Consider the following 12,864-nt stretch of genomic DNA (forward strand, 5'->3'; position numbering starts at 1 on the left):
TGCCTGCAGTGGGCAGCGCCAGCAGGGCTCACAGGGCGGGAGGAGGCTGGAGTCTCCGGGGATGCTCTCCCCACCCCACGCCCTGTTGCTTTCTGGGTTTCACGTTTTACTGTCTCCACCACCTATTGCTCACAGGGCGGGAGGAGGCTGGAGTCTCCGGGGATGCTCTCCCCACCCCACGCCCTGTTGCTTTCTGGGTTTCACGTTTTACTGTCTCCACCACCTATTTTGCCACCAGACCTATTTCTGGGGTCCGAGGGGGATGGCTGTGTGCCATTGCTGAACGCGGAGGGTAGCTATAGGCAACACTCCTGCTGGCTGTGAGGATTTTGTATTCTTGTACTCCATTTCCTATGGCCTTTCCTGGGCACCCGCATGATTGCTCCTCGGTATTTTTACGACCGTCGTCTGCTCCTCGCGTGCTGCGTGGCTCGGACCTGGAGCAAAGCCCAGGTTGTGTAGGACAGCTTCTGTCCCAGAGCAGTGCAACGGCAGTCAGCTGCTCTCTGTGCTTGTAGGGGCTTCAGCGAAGGTAGCAGGTAAAAGGAGGCAAGCAGAGGCTTTTTCAATGTTGCATGTTTAAATTGCAAAAAAAAAAAGAGCAAAGCCCAGCAAACCCTCTGCAGCTGGTGAGTAACGCGCTCTCTGCTCTCAGGTCTGAGAAGACAAGCCGCTGTCGCCATCAGCCAGGAGCTGAGCAAGCTCGCCTGCCGTGGCACGGGACCCAGCACGTGGATTAACCAGGTTCGCAGAAGAAGCTCCTTGCTCAGTAAGTGATGGGCAGATGGGGGGGTCTGGCCCTTTCTGCTGGGTGGTGACCGTCGCGTGTCAGGGCTCGGGAGAGCGGTTGGAGGAAAACCTGCTCGTGGGTCGCCTGTGCTTTTACTAAACAAACAGCGAAGGCAGGCAAGCGGTGGGAATTGAGTTTACTTCCCCAACCCCTGGGCACGGAGAAATGTATTTGATGTAGATAAAGCTTATCTGGTGTTACGATGCGTTAGTCAACTGTGCAGTGTTCTTACGCTCGCTCCTGTTTTTGTCCGATCCCGTGCAGGCTCAAGGCTGGAGGAGAAGCCCTTCAGCGAGATGGAAATGTCTTACATCAAGCAAGGAGAGGAAGCCCTCCAGAAATCGCTCAGCATCCTCGGGGACCAGGACGGCTGGAAGACAGAGACGGTGGTGGTAGGTGCTCCGCTCTGCAGCAGAATGACACGGTCTTCCTGTAAATACTTGTGATATTAATTCTGCCTTCCCCTCTCCCAGGATAACGGAGACAAAGTGCAGAGCAAGGTGCTCCCGGACGTGGGCAAGGTGTTCCGACTGGAGGTGGTGGTGGACCAGCCCCTGGACGCAGTGTACAGCGAGCTGGTGGACAACATGGAGCAGATGGGAGACTGGAATCCCAACGTCAAAGAAGTCAAGGTAGGAAGCGCGTGTCAGACCTGTCTCAGCCAGGGGTTCCCACACGCGTCCTGCTTTGTCTGGCGTCAGAAGGGCCGAAGAATCGCTTTGCCCGTTGCAGCAGGAGCACGGGGATTTCTCCACACGTTCTTCGGGAAATGAGAAGCCAGACTTCATCTTGTCTGCTCCCTACTGCAGACGTAGAGCTGGTTCTGCAGCAATCACATTGCTGCTGCAGCAGAAGTGAGTCTCTAACAGCTTGTCTGTGGATGGAGGGCTGTGTGCTACTTATTCTGTAGGGAATGCCCTCGCGAGGTAGCGGGCCAGCTCTGTTGTTAAATTTGTACTGTTACTGGAGGAGAAATAGCACGGTACCCCGACGTGCAGGGAAGAGCATTTTGCTATTCCACAGCTTGTCTGGAATAAGAGAAACACCTTCCCTTTTCAGGTGTTGAAAACAGATCTTCTGTATTCTGGGATGAAGAGCATATTTGCAATTTTTCTCACTATAAGCACTGAGTTTTTGTAAGAGCGTGTATTTGAATACGCAGTAATCAAAGCTAGCTTTTAGCTATGTTTGCAGTAAATACCTCAAATTAACATTTTAATTCTAAACTGTCTAGATTCTCCAGAAGATTGGAAAGGACACAGTGATCACCCACGAGAAGGCAGCCGCTACCCCCGGTAACATTGTCGGACCACGGGACTTCGTGAGCGTCCGCTGCTCTAAGAGACGTGGCTCCACCTGCGTCCTGGCCGGCATGTCCACAAAACACGGGGCTATGCCAGAACAGGAAGGATTTGTAAGGTAATCACCTTTTTTGCGTTCACTTACAGGGTGTTTAATGAGTCAGAGTCACACACCAGCTTTTAGTATGGGCTCAGAGTCGTTAGGTTTGTCTCGGTGGCAGGAACCGCGAAGTGCTTCAGCGCGGCTGTAATTTTGAGGCGAAGTCAGACGTTGCTTTCTAACACGTGCACTCCTGTCCTCTTACAGAGCTGAGAACGGTCCCACGTGTATGATCCTGCGCCCGCTGCCCGGCAGTCCTTCGCAAACCAAGCTAATATGGCTTCTCAGCATTGACCTGAAGGTAAGTGAAGTCCCGCAGCAAACACGTCCAAGTAGAAGCAGGATTTGCATTCGAGGCAAGTTCCGCTCACGGGCTGTATCCGCTCCCCTCCAGGGCTGGCTGCCGAAGACCATCATCAACCAGGTTCTGTCCCAGACGCAGGTCGACTTTGCCAACCACCTTCGGGAGCGCCTGGCCCGGACGGTGGCCGTGAACTGCTGACCGCACAGACTGGTGGTGTAATGCTTTGTTCGGGGGGGAAAGTAGGGAATCTTGTAATGGGGTAAGTCAGGCACAATTTAACTGCAGCCTGTGCTAATTAGCCAAGGCCCTTAAGAGCAGACACCACTAATTAACACACAGTTTCAATAAATAAATAAAGGTTTATTTATTTATTGAAACTAAGTCATTAGTGTGGCCGCAGGGGCCTGACTGGGCCAGTGGAGCAAATGCAGGACTTCCCTCAAATTTTTGGCCCTGCATTTGCATAACAAGCAGGTGCTGGCCCGGTCAGGCCCCTGCAGCTTCCCTAAGCAATTAGTTTCAATAAATAAATAAAGCTTTAATTAATGGTGTCTACTATTAAAGGCCTTGGCTAATTAGTTAGTAGGGAGGTCCTGGAAACCTGACTGGGAAGGCAGGAGGACCAGCACATGCTCAAAGGCAGGACTTGACCTCAAATGTTATTCCCCTCCTTCCCCCAAAACACAAACACAGCACTCACCTACTTACCTAAAACTGTTATTCCCTTCTCCCCCCAGTGCAGCAGCTCTAATTTATTTTTCCTGTACAGACACACACAAAGCGTCAAATTATTTATTCATTGAAAGCTCTGCAGTGATGATCATCGGCAGGAGGCCCTGTATAACTTGTCAATGCAGTGAGCAGGAGGAGATCTTCAGCTCGAGAGGTCTCTAAGGCACAGCTACTCTGAGTTTAAGTCTCATTCGTAACAAGTCACAAGACAAAAAAAAACAAACCCAAAAGTAAGAGTTAAAGCCTTTATTTTTAAACTGGTTTCCAGTTCGTGGGGGAAAAAAATATGGTTTGGACAGAAGCCCAAGTTGTCTTACATGCAGTAGTCCTGTTACAACACAATCCTTCTGGCTGGAAGCTGTTGTTTACAATTAGCCAAAACACAGTTGAGCAGAAGTGTCAACGTTGCTTCTGCAAGTGTACATACAGCAGGTAGGTCCAACTACAGCCTGCTCTCACTGAACAAACGACCGTTACAACCCAGGTACATCACATGAGAAGTTACCTCAACACAATACTTGCTTCTTCAGCTAGCTACACTGTAAGAGTTACTGAAGACTCCAAGAGATGCCCACAAATACAATATATACCAGAACTGCATTCACTTAGACTCCAGCATAGTGGTAGGGCATGACTCTTCAGCAGGTAACGAATATACATTAACGCCTGCCATCAAGAGCTGCGTTGGCTTCAGCTTGTTTGCTCGTTGGCTGATTGCTCTGAGTGATGCATGTTCCTCTATAATAAAAAACCACTTGACTGGATACCTGCTGTGTCATTTTTGTTACCGCTGCGCCGCCTGCTTTGTTTATGGCTCCCAGGGCGGACTTCGTCTTCCATCAACTTCTGTCTCTACGTGATACAGTACATCTGCCAGCGTGTGCTCCACGACAGCACCCCAGCCCATGTCACTCATCTGCAAAGGGCATGGAAGACAGTTAGCTCGAGTCACGAAGCACAGGCTCAGGACAAAGTGACTAGCCCTGTTGTACAGCAGCATTCCAGGTCTGTTTCCCTCCTGAAAACATGGGGGGGGGGGGAATTTCCAAGCGTTTCCTTAAACAAGAATTCAGCCCTCTTACTGATAAAAGAGGCTAACACAGGCAAGAACAGGGACTTTATAATCTGTCAAGAGGAACAAGACAGCATATACTATTTAGTTAAAATTTAGCCAAGTTATTTGTTAGGCTATCTGTCCTTAAATATTTTAAAATACAATCCTTTTGGCTACACTATCCAAGTACAAAGACTTAAGAGGACAGATACAGGCTTGATAAAAAATCAACTCCTACCACCACAACAAAGTCTCAACCACCTTCTGTTTAAATACTGTGAGGCTATCACAGAGTGGGGGGTAAAAAGCTTCAGTTATTACTTACCGGACGATAAGTGATATCTCTAGGTGGATACTTGAAATACGGCCCAAAGTTTATAGAAACCTGTGGAAGACACATTTTTTGTTAGATCCAAAAAAACCGGCAAGTTTCTTTAGTCTTCAGAGTCCTCATCCCCTCCTGCTCCTGAGCCTACCCGCACCCCGTGCAAGACCACGTGAACGAACATCCTTGGCATGAAACGAGTGTTCGCTCAGCGGTTTGATAAAGTCACATCACACAAGTGAACAGCAGCATTGTTCCAGAGTTACTTCACTGAAATAATTCCCATCTTTCCTCTTCACTTGCTTGACACGCTCCCAGAGTGCCCACGCTCCCAGAGTGCCCACGCTCCCAGAGTGCCCACGCTCCCAGAGTGCCCACGCTCTATGCATTACTAAAACCACGATGGACCTAGGAATTATCTTTCAAAGGTATGTTACTTACCGTGCAGCCTTTGTACAAAGAAATAGCAGGAAAATAAACTCCTTCAAAGATGTCTTTAAAGGCAATTCCTTGGCTGGCACCATTCTTGAAGAATATTATCTGAAAAGAAAAACGAAGAGGTTTTTTCCATTGATGCTAACTTTCATGACCTTAAACTACAAAGCAATCCTCAAGAGGCAGCTTAACCTACGCTCCCCTTTACCCAATGCCAGACAATTACTTAAGTGACAGCAATAACATTACAAGCAAAGGGCACAGCTGGTTTGCTGAGTTCACATTTATTGTTGCTTTAATAAAAGCATTCTTGTTTTTGATGAAGAACTAATGATGACTGGCCTCCCTTTGTGCCCATTAAATGCAAGTGATTAATGCATACAATAAGCCAGTCTCAGCAGGCTCTCCACTCTCCCTGAAGTTCCGCACCCTCCACCTACCAACGCCTAACTTACTTACCTGGCTTCCGGGTGCTTGCTTTAGGCTCTTCTCTGCTTTGTCCACAAAGTCCTTCTCTTCAAAGTACAAGTAGCTTTTGAATTTGATCAAAGCCTGAAATGTTAGAAAACAACCACTTCAGAAGTAAGCCAGAAAAACTGTTACCTTTAGTGACACGTTAAAGAACGGCAGACCTACAGGAGCCCTGTCCTGGGATAGGCGTGCCTGCTGTGTCAGAGTACCCTTGAAGAGTGATCCACACATCTCAAATATTTGAGAACCGGGAGGGGAAGAGAAGATGAAACGAGATGTGGGCAATCTCGTTCAGCAGCCCATGCAGAGGCTTCCCTTGCAGAACCTCCGGGTGGTTCTGGGTATTTTGTTGTCTTGAGATCAACGCTTTGGACCTCTCCGCCATGAACCACAGTGGTACCCAGAGGTAGGATGGAAAGGACGCACTCAAAGGGGGCAAAAATGAGGCAAGAGCAACCTGTTTTCCACTTGTCCACCTAGCCAACACTTAATCCGATAGTGAACTCCACACCTCACCTTATCTTTGTAAGTGTCAGGCAGTGATTTGGCAGTCTCAGTATCTTCTGGAAGACTGATGTAAAATCCCAGTATATCACCCTGTCCATAGCCAGATGAATAGTGTTTCCCTATCGACTGGTGAAACTTTGTTCCCTTTTTGCTGCGCCAGGAGTAACTGAACTTGTCATATCCCAGAGGCGCCTGGAGGTTCCCTGCGGAAACCAACGTTTCTTCATGAACATACACAGTGTAGCAGGAGCACCTCTGTGTGTCCCACTTCAAGTTTTGGAAGAGTAATTACATTCAGTTAACAAATACGACTGCCATTAGTACAAACGCATCGACTACAGTGTTAAGCAAGGCCAGGCATGCAACAGCATAAAGGATCCACCTGTACCGCAGTTCCGCACAGTTCAGATCACCTGCAGGAAGAGTTTCCCCTTAAGAAAAGCAGTGAAGAAACGGGCAAGCTGAACACGACTTACCCTCCTCAGGTCTAAATTACCGGGGAAAGAGATCTAGGAACCAGCTGGAACCCACTGCTAACAAATATATTTGGTAAAATTATTTACCTAATGGCTGTGACCAGCCTAATCTGGCAGCTGTGTCTGGAGGCATCTCATCCATGGATATTTCGAAGTACCACGCTCCTTTCCGCACTCCATGCGAGGCTCGTACCATTGAATAGCCCTTCTCGCCGATAACAGTCAGTCTGTCATCAGAAATCTTTAACTGAGGAGCTGCGGTAGATCAGAGAAGATGGCACAAGCGGTTCATTTGTGATTTCTGATGTGCGGCGATGTCAAAAGGCAAGTGAACATACAGGAGTGGATTTAACATTTGCACCCCTTAAAGCAATTATGTCTGAAACTTCTATAACCGGTAACGTGAGGTTACAGAAGATGGCCCCTCGTAAGAGGAGCTGGCTATACAACTTGCATACGATTAGCAAGCTTTGTACCTCGGTCGTGCAGTGCTAGGAGGACTCGTTCATACAGGCAGGCTCTGTAGAGGTCCCCAGGAATAGGCTTTCCTGCCCAACAGTCTAGCTCCAATTTTTCTGGGTCAGGTGCGTGGGGGTCAGGCTCAGCCAAGATGTAACGATATCCATCTTTATTAAAGGGGTGTTCCAAAGGGTAACCGTGGGGTGGTAAGCGCTGAGCGGAAAACAACGGGTCACTGTGAAACACAAAAACTGCAGGTTGGCATCTCACGGTGGCTATGGTTCAGTCACAAGTCAACCCAGGACAACCTCTCACAGAGCTGTACCTGCAGTGCTCACGGCCTGCACACCGCTTGCTTCCAGGAGTCTGTGCGAAATGAGCGTATACTCATCTATTTCAAATAACTTCTAGCATGTGAACATCGACATCCTATCGAACCCTATCGATAACGTCACAGGGTTATGGCACGATCCCCCATAAATCTACCGAGGACAGAGACAGGCGGGAGGCAGCTTCAGGCATGAACAGTAAAGCTGTCCCCCTGACTAGCGTACAACGCCTCGCTACAGATGCTCATCACTGTGCCACCGCTTCATCTTTCCTCTTACCTTCTGGTTTTCTTGGCTGTTCCCGTGGTCCCTCCGTCTTGCTGCTTGCGCTTCGCTCCCCGTCCCTTCCCACTGCCTCCTGCAGCAATTCCCCCTTAACACAGAAACCACGGCACGTTAAGCAGCTGATGGTCAGAAAGAGCCCGTGAGCATGGAATCTCCACAAACAGAAAGGGGCAGAAGCAGCCAAATTAAAATCAGTTCACGAGCTCAAGTACCTTCTTCCACAGTTATACGTGAAACAGACTTTATTGAAAATGAGCATAGCAAAATCCAGAGCTTTTACGTAGCTTCTAGTCAACTTTTGAAATGTCTAAATTTAGAGTGGAAGCTAAGTGAGATTTACCAACAAAATGAGCTCAGCTCGAGCTTTTAAGGTGAGAATTAAGAATCTTTTTTGTCATCAAAAGATCTACAGACAGCAGCACTGGGATCCACTTCAACAGCATTATTATTTGCTTTCATGGAGATTCCAGTCACAGTTCAAATTTATTTCTGCAAAAGTAGCAGAAAACCCAACCTACAGCACACACTATCCGAGATTAAGCAAAGTCATCATCCCAGTGACACACTGTGCTGGAGAAACACTCTGACACCAATAAGCACTTAACATTAAATTTCCATCTAGAAAATAAAATACACCTAAGTTGAGGAAAAATGAAAAGCAAGAGAGGTGTTTCTCTTCAGTATTACCAAAATCAGTACTACGATTGAACAGCGTATCATTTCGTATCACAGCACCCAATTTTTACTCATAAATAAAACTATAGTATAGGAAAAGCTACATGTCAAATGTCATCACACTAATACCAGTGTAACATTTTAATACATTAAATTGTATATGTATGTTATCGTTACACTATTTCAGAAAAGATCACTGTTGATTTACAAGGAAAACTATAGAATTTTTTATGTACTGTAGATAAACACCTTTATGAACCGCATACTGTGTCGTAATTGAAAATATAGTCAGCTTTTAAATTATCAGCATTCCCCTTACGGTGCAAGGGATTCAAACCATTGAAGGAATACCATATTCTGCACAGACATGACACAATCTCAACTGCACTTGCTAGTTTCAGTGCAGATAAACATTTAGGCTCTCCAGTTTGTGATTGTTTAGGCAAACAAGTAATGACAATATCATAACAGCTCACAGATTCAGACCACTTATTTAGGCATCAAGATTTAAAACTACAACAATATCAGGTCAAATCATACAAAGTAAAAATAAACATAAGTGAAAATAAAACTTTAAACCAGTCAAGTGGGGCAGAATATGATAATGAAAAGCTTCTAACTGCTAAAGATTAAAAAGTGAAATTGTTGTTTTGTATTAAGCTATTATTGCAGTCACATCAGGGCACGCTTTTGACTTTTAATTAACTTTAGCTTCTAAGATAATTGAGCAAAAAAGCTTTGCAAACAATAATACTTAAGTTTTAGAAGCTGAAAGGTAAATATTCACCTCCCAAAGAGGCTCCACCTGTAAGAACAGAAGTGGCACCACATATTTGTCAATCTTCCAGAAATTAAATAAGAAACAACCAGTGCATGAAATGGAGACAACGCGGCCTTAGGCATCTATAACCCTGTTTTAAAAAGCCCAAAACACCTCCTGTTAGGTACTATTTGAATGTTTTTAGTATAGAACAGTGTAGCCTTGCACACAAAGAAGTCTCATTGGCAATTAATATGACTACAGCTGAGATTACTTACAGTAATCTTACAAACTAGGCAAAGCTGTTAGCACAGCTGTCATTCCGCAAAAAGGAACAACAGGAAAACGCAAACAGTGATTATAAGGAATAAAATATACCTTCCCCAACTACTTTCCAATCTCAGAGTGAGTGAAACAGAAAATCTGAACAATACAAGTAGGTAAATTAAAACCATTATGGAAGAAAACCGACAAGCCCAGCTTTCTTGCAAGCATCTCGATTTAGCTGGCCGCCATGAAGAAAAGCACTGAACCTTCACAGGAAGGTAAAAATCAATCTATCTCTATAGAAAGGCATGGTAAGACTGGCTGAACGTGTTTCAAACATAATAAGCATAACTTCGGTTCACACGACAGGTTTAAGTGCAGCATCTCAACCGACGTAACTGCAGAGGCCCAGCTATAGGACTGGGAAAATACAGCTTAGTCCCAAATATTCAAAAACCGCCTGATTAAAGAACTTGCCATTTAAGCTTCCGCTTGTGGATACAGCATTGTTCTGTTTCTGGTTATCATATGCAGGACCAATATTGGCAAGATCCTGAAAGAGATAAAAAAATCTGATGCATAGACTCGGTCAAACTTACCACTCAAAGCCTGAACCCAGCACTTCCAGGTGCTGGAGCGCTCCAGCGCATCGCTTGGCACAACGCAGGCTCACAGCGTGACTTGGCTAAGTTTTGCTCATTTGACTGAGTATAAGCCACCGGCAAAAAGGAACCCCCCTCCTTCCCCCCAGCTCCCCACGGCACACTTTCCTTCCATCTCTAATCACATACTTGGTCTAGCAGCCCAAATTTGGGGTAATCTTCTTCTGGGTCTTTACTCCCTGGGTCCGGATGCTCTTTCACTAAGAATACATCTCTTTCTTTACACTAAAATAGAGAAGTTTAAGTTACACAGGGTAAGATCATATCAAGTTCATTAACAGGTGTTTAAATCGTAGTATTTACTATCAATATGTAGTATTTACACCAACTACATAAGAAATATCAGAATCTTCACCATTTAGCTCTAAGTCCAGACCTCAGCGAACACGACAGCAGACAACTGTACCATTCGCAGAAAACCCTCCATGAATTTAACTCCAAATACTTACCATAGTTTTGACAATATTATTAGGCCAAGTCATTTTCCCAGGTCTCTGTCGAGTTGTCATACACTCCCAGTATTTATCAATAAATGGGATAATATCCTGTAAAAAAATAAAATAAACTTGAGCCTTAACAGTGTGGGTCCGAAAGCCTCGCTGCCTGTATTTGTTCAAACTTGCTCTTCGCTGAAATCACAGCTTATGTAAATCCGTGATGATTTTTGTAACAGCCATACCTTATCTTTTGAGAACATAGTTTTCGGGTGCTCATCTTGTGTCCTCGACTGCCACGTTAGGTTGGCCAGAGCACTAAGGCACATTTCCTTGAGATCTTAAAAACAAGAATATACCAGAGCTAGAATTACACTTCATGGGAAGATCAAACAGACACCCATGCGCACAGCGATCACTAACCACACACCAGCCACGCTAGCTTGAGTAACAGTAAAACCCTCACAAGTTCTGTCCTAACTCAGCAGCCCTCGCTAAACAGAAGATTTTCACCATCTTAATAACTAACTTATTGGCAAAACATTTTTAGAAAAAGCCGCACATGCTTGTTGCTAATATGGGATTTTTTTTGGTCATTTTTGAAGAGTTTCAGCAGAACCTTCCCACCGACTTCAGATAAGGTGAAGCCTCTAGGGTTATCTTGCACAAAATTTCAACAAATGTGCTTTTACACTTACTTGCTTGTTTTCTTAAGAAATATGTGTTCCCACTGTGATGGCAAACATTGCAATGGAAACTGTAGTTGGTCATGAAAGGCAGACACGACCTGGAAAAGAGCACGCTGATTTGTAAGTTCTGGTGTACACCTTACTTGCTACATCAGGTTAAGAAATTAATTATTCTTTACTACATTGGGTTAAGAAATTAATTATTCCAGGTTAAGAAATTAATTATTCTCTCTCTCTCTCCAGAACCAGAAACATCTTGCAGGTTCAATGATATTTTCATCCAATTAGGTTTATCTGCGCATCAAGAAAAGCCACAAAGCTTTTGAGAAAAGTGTAAGCAAGCTAAGTGTCATCTTCTTGTTTTAGAGAAGTCTTGAAATTCATTCAGCAAAATAAGAGACAACAACACAGAAGCTCTGGACAAGGAGCTCCAGCTGAATCAATTAATTTTAATTGGAAGCCTAGAGTACTTTTTAGGGACAAAATGCAACCAAAAGTTAAGTTTTTTAGTAAGTCTAAGGTCAGTCCCACATAGGTTCTAGAAAGCAAGCTGAATTTACTTTTCACTTACAGGAAGATTTTGTTTTTTGTTCTCGCCAACTGAAAGTGTCTGTTGAATTCTCTCTGCTTTTCAAATAACGTTTACAGGCCTCTAAGGCACTAAGTCCAAGGGTGGCTCTCACAGTCCTGAGGTCTGGACAAAGATTTTTTTAAAGCTGAAATGTACGAACATGAACACTTCCTGCTGTGTTGGGTAAAGCTTTTGTTATTCACATAACACACCGGTTTCCAGGTGCCCAAGGACCCGGACAGGGTCCTTAGGAATTTACACTCTAAATACTTCCGTTTTTGCTAACCAAAGTTTCATGCCCAGCATGAACCTGAGCTTACGTACGTAGTGTCAATGCCAAACGTGTCTGCTGTGAACCACTTCGTACAGATTCCACACTGCAGCTCTATCTCTCCAAGCTGCCGTCCGTTCTCTTCATCCACTGAGCCTGCCTGAGCATCCAAGACTTCGGAACTGTCCCCAGCAGCTTCCTACAACCAGAGCAGATCAGCAAACTTGGACTGGCTTAAAGACTGACTGAATCAGACAGGAGAGAAGTTTTGGGCAGTAACCTGTCAAGACAGGAGAACTTAGAGGGAATAGATTTCCCCCCCCTCCAAATACACAGCCATGCTGCGAGTGAGCAGGAACTATTTCGTAGATTCAGTTAGTTAGAACTAGTCAGATGGGTGAGGATTTAACTTCCAAAATAATCCTTTAAAGAACTAAAACTGGAGCTAGCAGGATAGAAACTCCTTCTCGCCTGAACCACAGGAACGTGTTCAGATTTTGTTTTTTGAATAACTACCTTCTCACTTTCTATGTCTTTGTCTTACCCCTGACTCAGTAACCTTGGAAAACTGAGGATGCTTATTAGTCCTAACACGTCAGGCGTTGCCAGACATCTGTTTGGCAAACAGAAACATCTTATATTCTGCAAAAAAACTCTACGCTTGCCCTTCTACACCACGTACAACCTGTGGCTACCTTATGCCTTCGCACCTCCCCTGCCATCTGTGCAAAGACACCGGACCGCTACCAAATAAGAATCCTTTGGGAAAACGTGCTGGTGGTGAGCGGGGCGAGGGGGAAAGATGAACGGGAGGAGGGAGAGGAGCTCGCAGCCCGGCGAAGAGGCGTCCCAAGGATAAGCCTCAACCCCAGCCTGCAGTGCCCCGCCAGAGGGACGGGCAGTCTCCAAGCCCAGGACCCCCAGCTCCCATCCCACCAGCAGCGTGCCCGCCTGCTTTCCTGCCCAG

General features: G+C 45.5%; 3 protein-coding genes across 4 annotated transcripts in view; 2 read left to right on the forward strand and 1 right to left on the reverse strand.

Annotated features, from left to right (window-relative positions):
* STAR (steroidogenic acute regulatory protein) overlaps positions 1-2,693 on the forward strand; it is an 18,649-nt gene extending 15,956 nt beyond the window's left edge. The window contains exons 5-11 of the mRNA XM_009318619.1: positions 136-292; positions 635-769; positions 1,055-1,182; positions 1,264-1,422; positions 2,025-2,209; positions 2,399-2,492; positions 2,586-2,693. Coding sequence (XP_009316894.1) covers positions 136-292; positions 635-769; positions 1,055-1,182; positions 1,264-1,422; positions 2,025-2,209; positions 2,399-2,492; positions 2,586-2,693 — 966 coding nt within the window. The remainder of the gene's footprint in view (positions 1-135; positions 293-634; positions 770-1,054; positions 1,183-1,263; positions 1,423-2,024; positions 2,210-2,398; positions 2,493-2,585) is intronic.
* A 767-nt stretch (positions 2,694-3,460) lies between these two features.
* Positions 3,461-12,090, reverse strand: ASH2L (ash2 (absent, small, or homeotic)-like (Drosophila)). Of its 2 annotated transcripts, XM_009318604.1 has the most exons (15): positions 11,951-12,090; positions 11,065-11,153; positions 10,612-10,706; positions 10,382-10,477; positions 10,062-10,157; positions 9,748-9,823; positions 9,031-9,048; positions 7,563-7,656; positions 6,972-7,189; positions 6,583-6,750; positions 6,029-6,222; positions 5,501-5,593; positions 5,048-5,146; positions 4,607-4,666; positions 3,461-4,143 (listed from the first exon to the last, which is right to left on the reverse strand). In XM_009318604.1, exons 2-15 carry the CDS (start codon positions 11,135-11,137, stop codon positions 4,036-4,038), a joined length of 1,488 nt encoding a protein of 495 aa, XP_009316879.1. In that variant the 5' UTR covers positions 11,138-11,153; positions 11,951-12,090; the 3' UTR covers positions 3,461-4,035. The 2 variants fall into 2 exon arrangements, with proteins under 2 accessions (XP_009316879.1, XP_009316880.1); XM_009318605.1 differs by lacking the exon at positions 9,031-9,048.
* Positions 11,931-12,864, forward strand: part of LOC103912367 (nodal homolog) — a 5,189-nt gene continuing 4,255 nt past the window's right edge. The window contains exon 1 of the mRNA XM_009318620.1: positions 11,931-11,946. Within this exon, the coding sequence (XP_009316895.1) occupies positions 11,931-11,946 (16 nt within the window). The remainder of the gene's footprint in view (positions 11,947-12,864) is intronic.

The sequence above is a fragment of the Pygoscelis adeliae genome, unplaced genomic scaffold, assembly GCF_000699105.1.
Source record: "Pygoscelis adeliae isolate BGI_AS28 unplaced genomic scaffold, ASM69910v1 Scaffold52, whole genome shotgun sequence".
Taxonomy (NCBI): Eukaryota; Metazoa; Chordata; class Aves; order Sphenisciformes; family Spheniscidae; genus Pygoscelis; species Pygoscelis adeliae.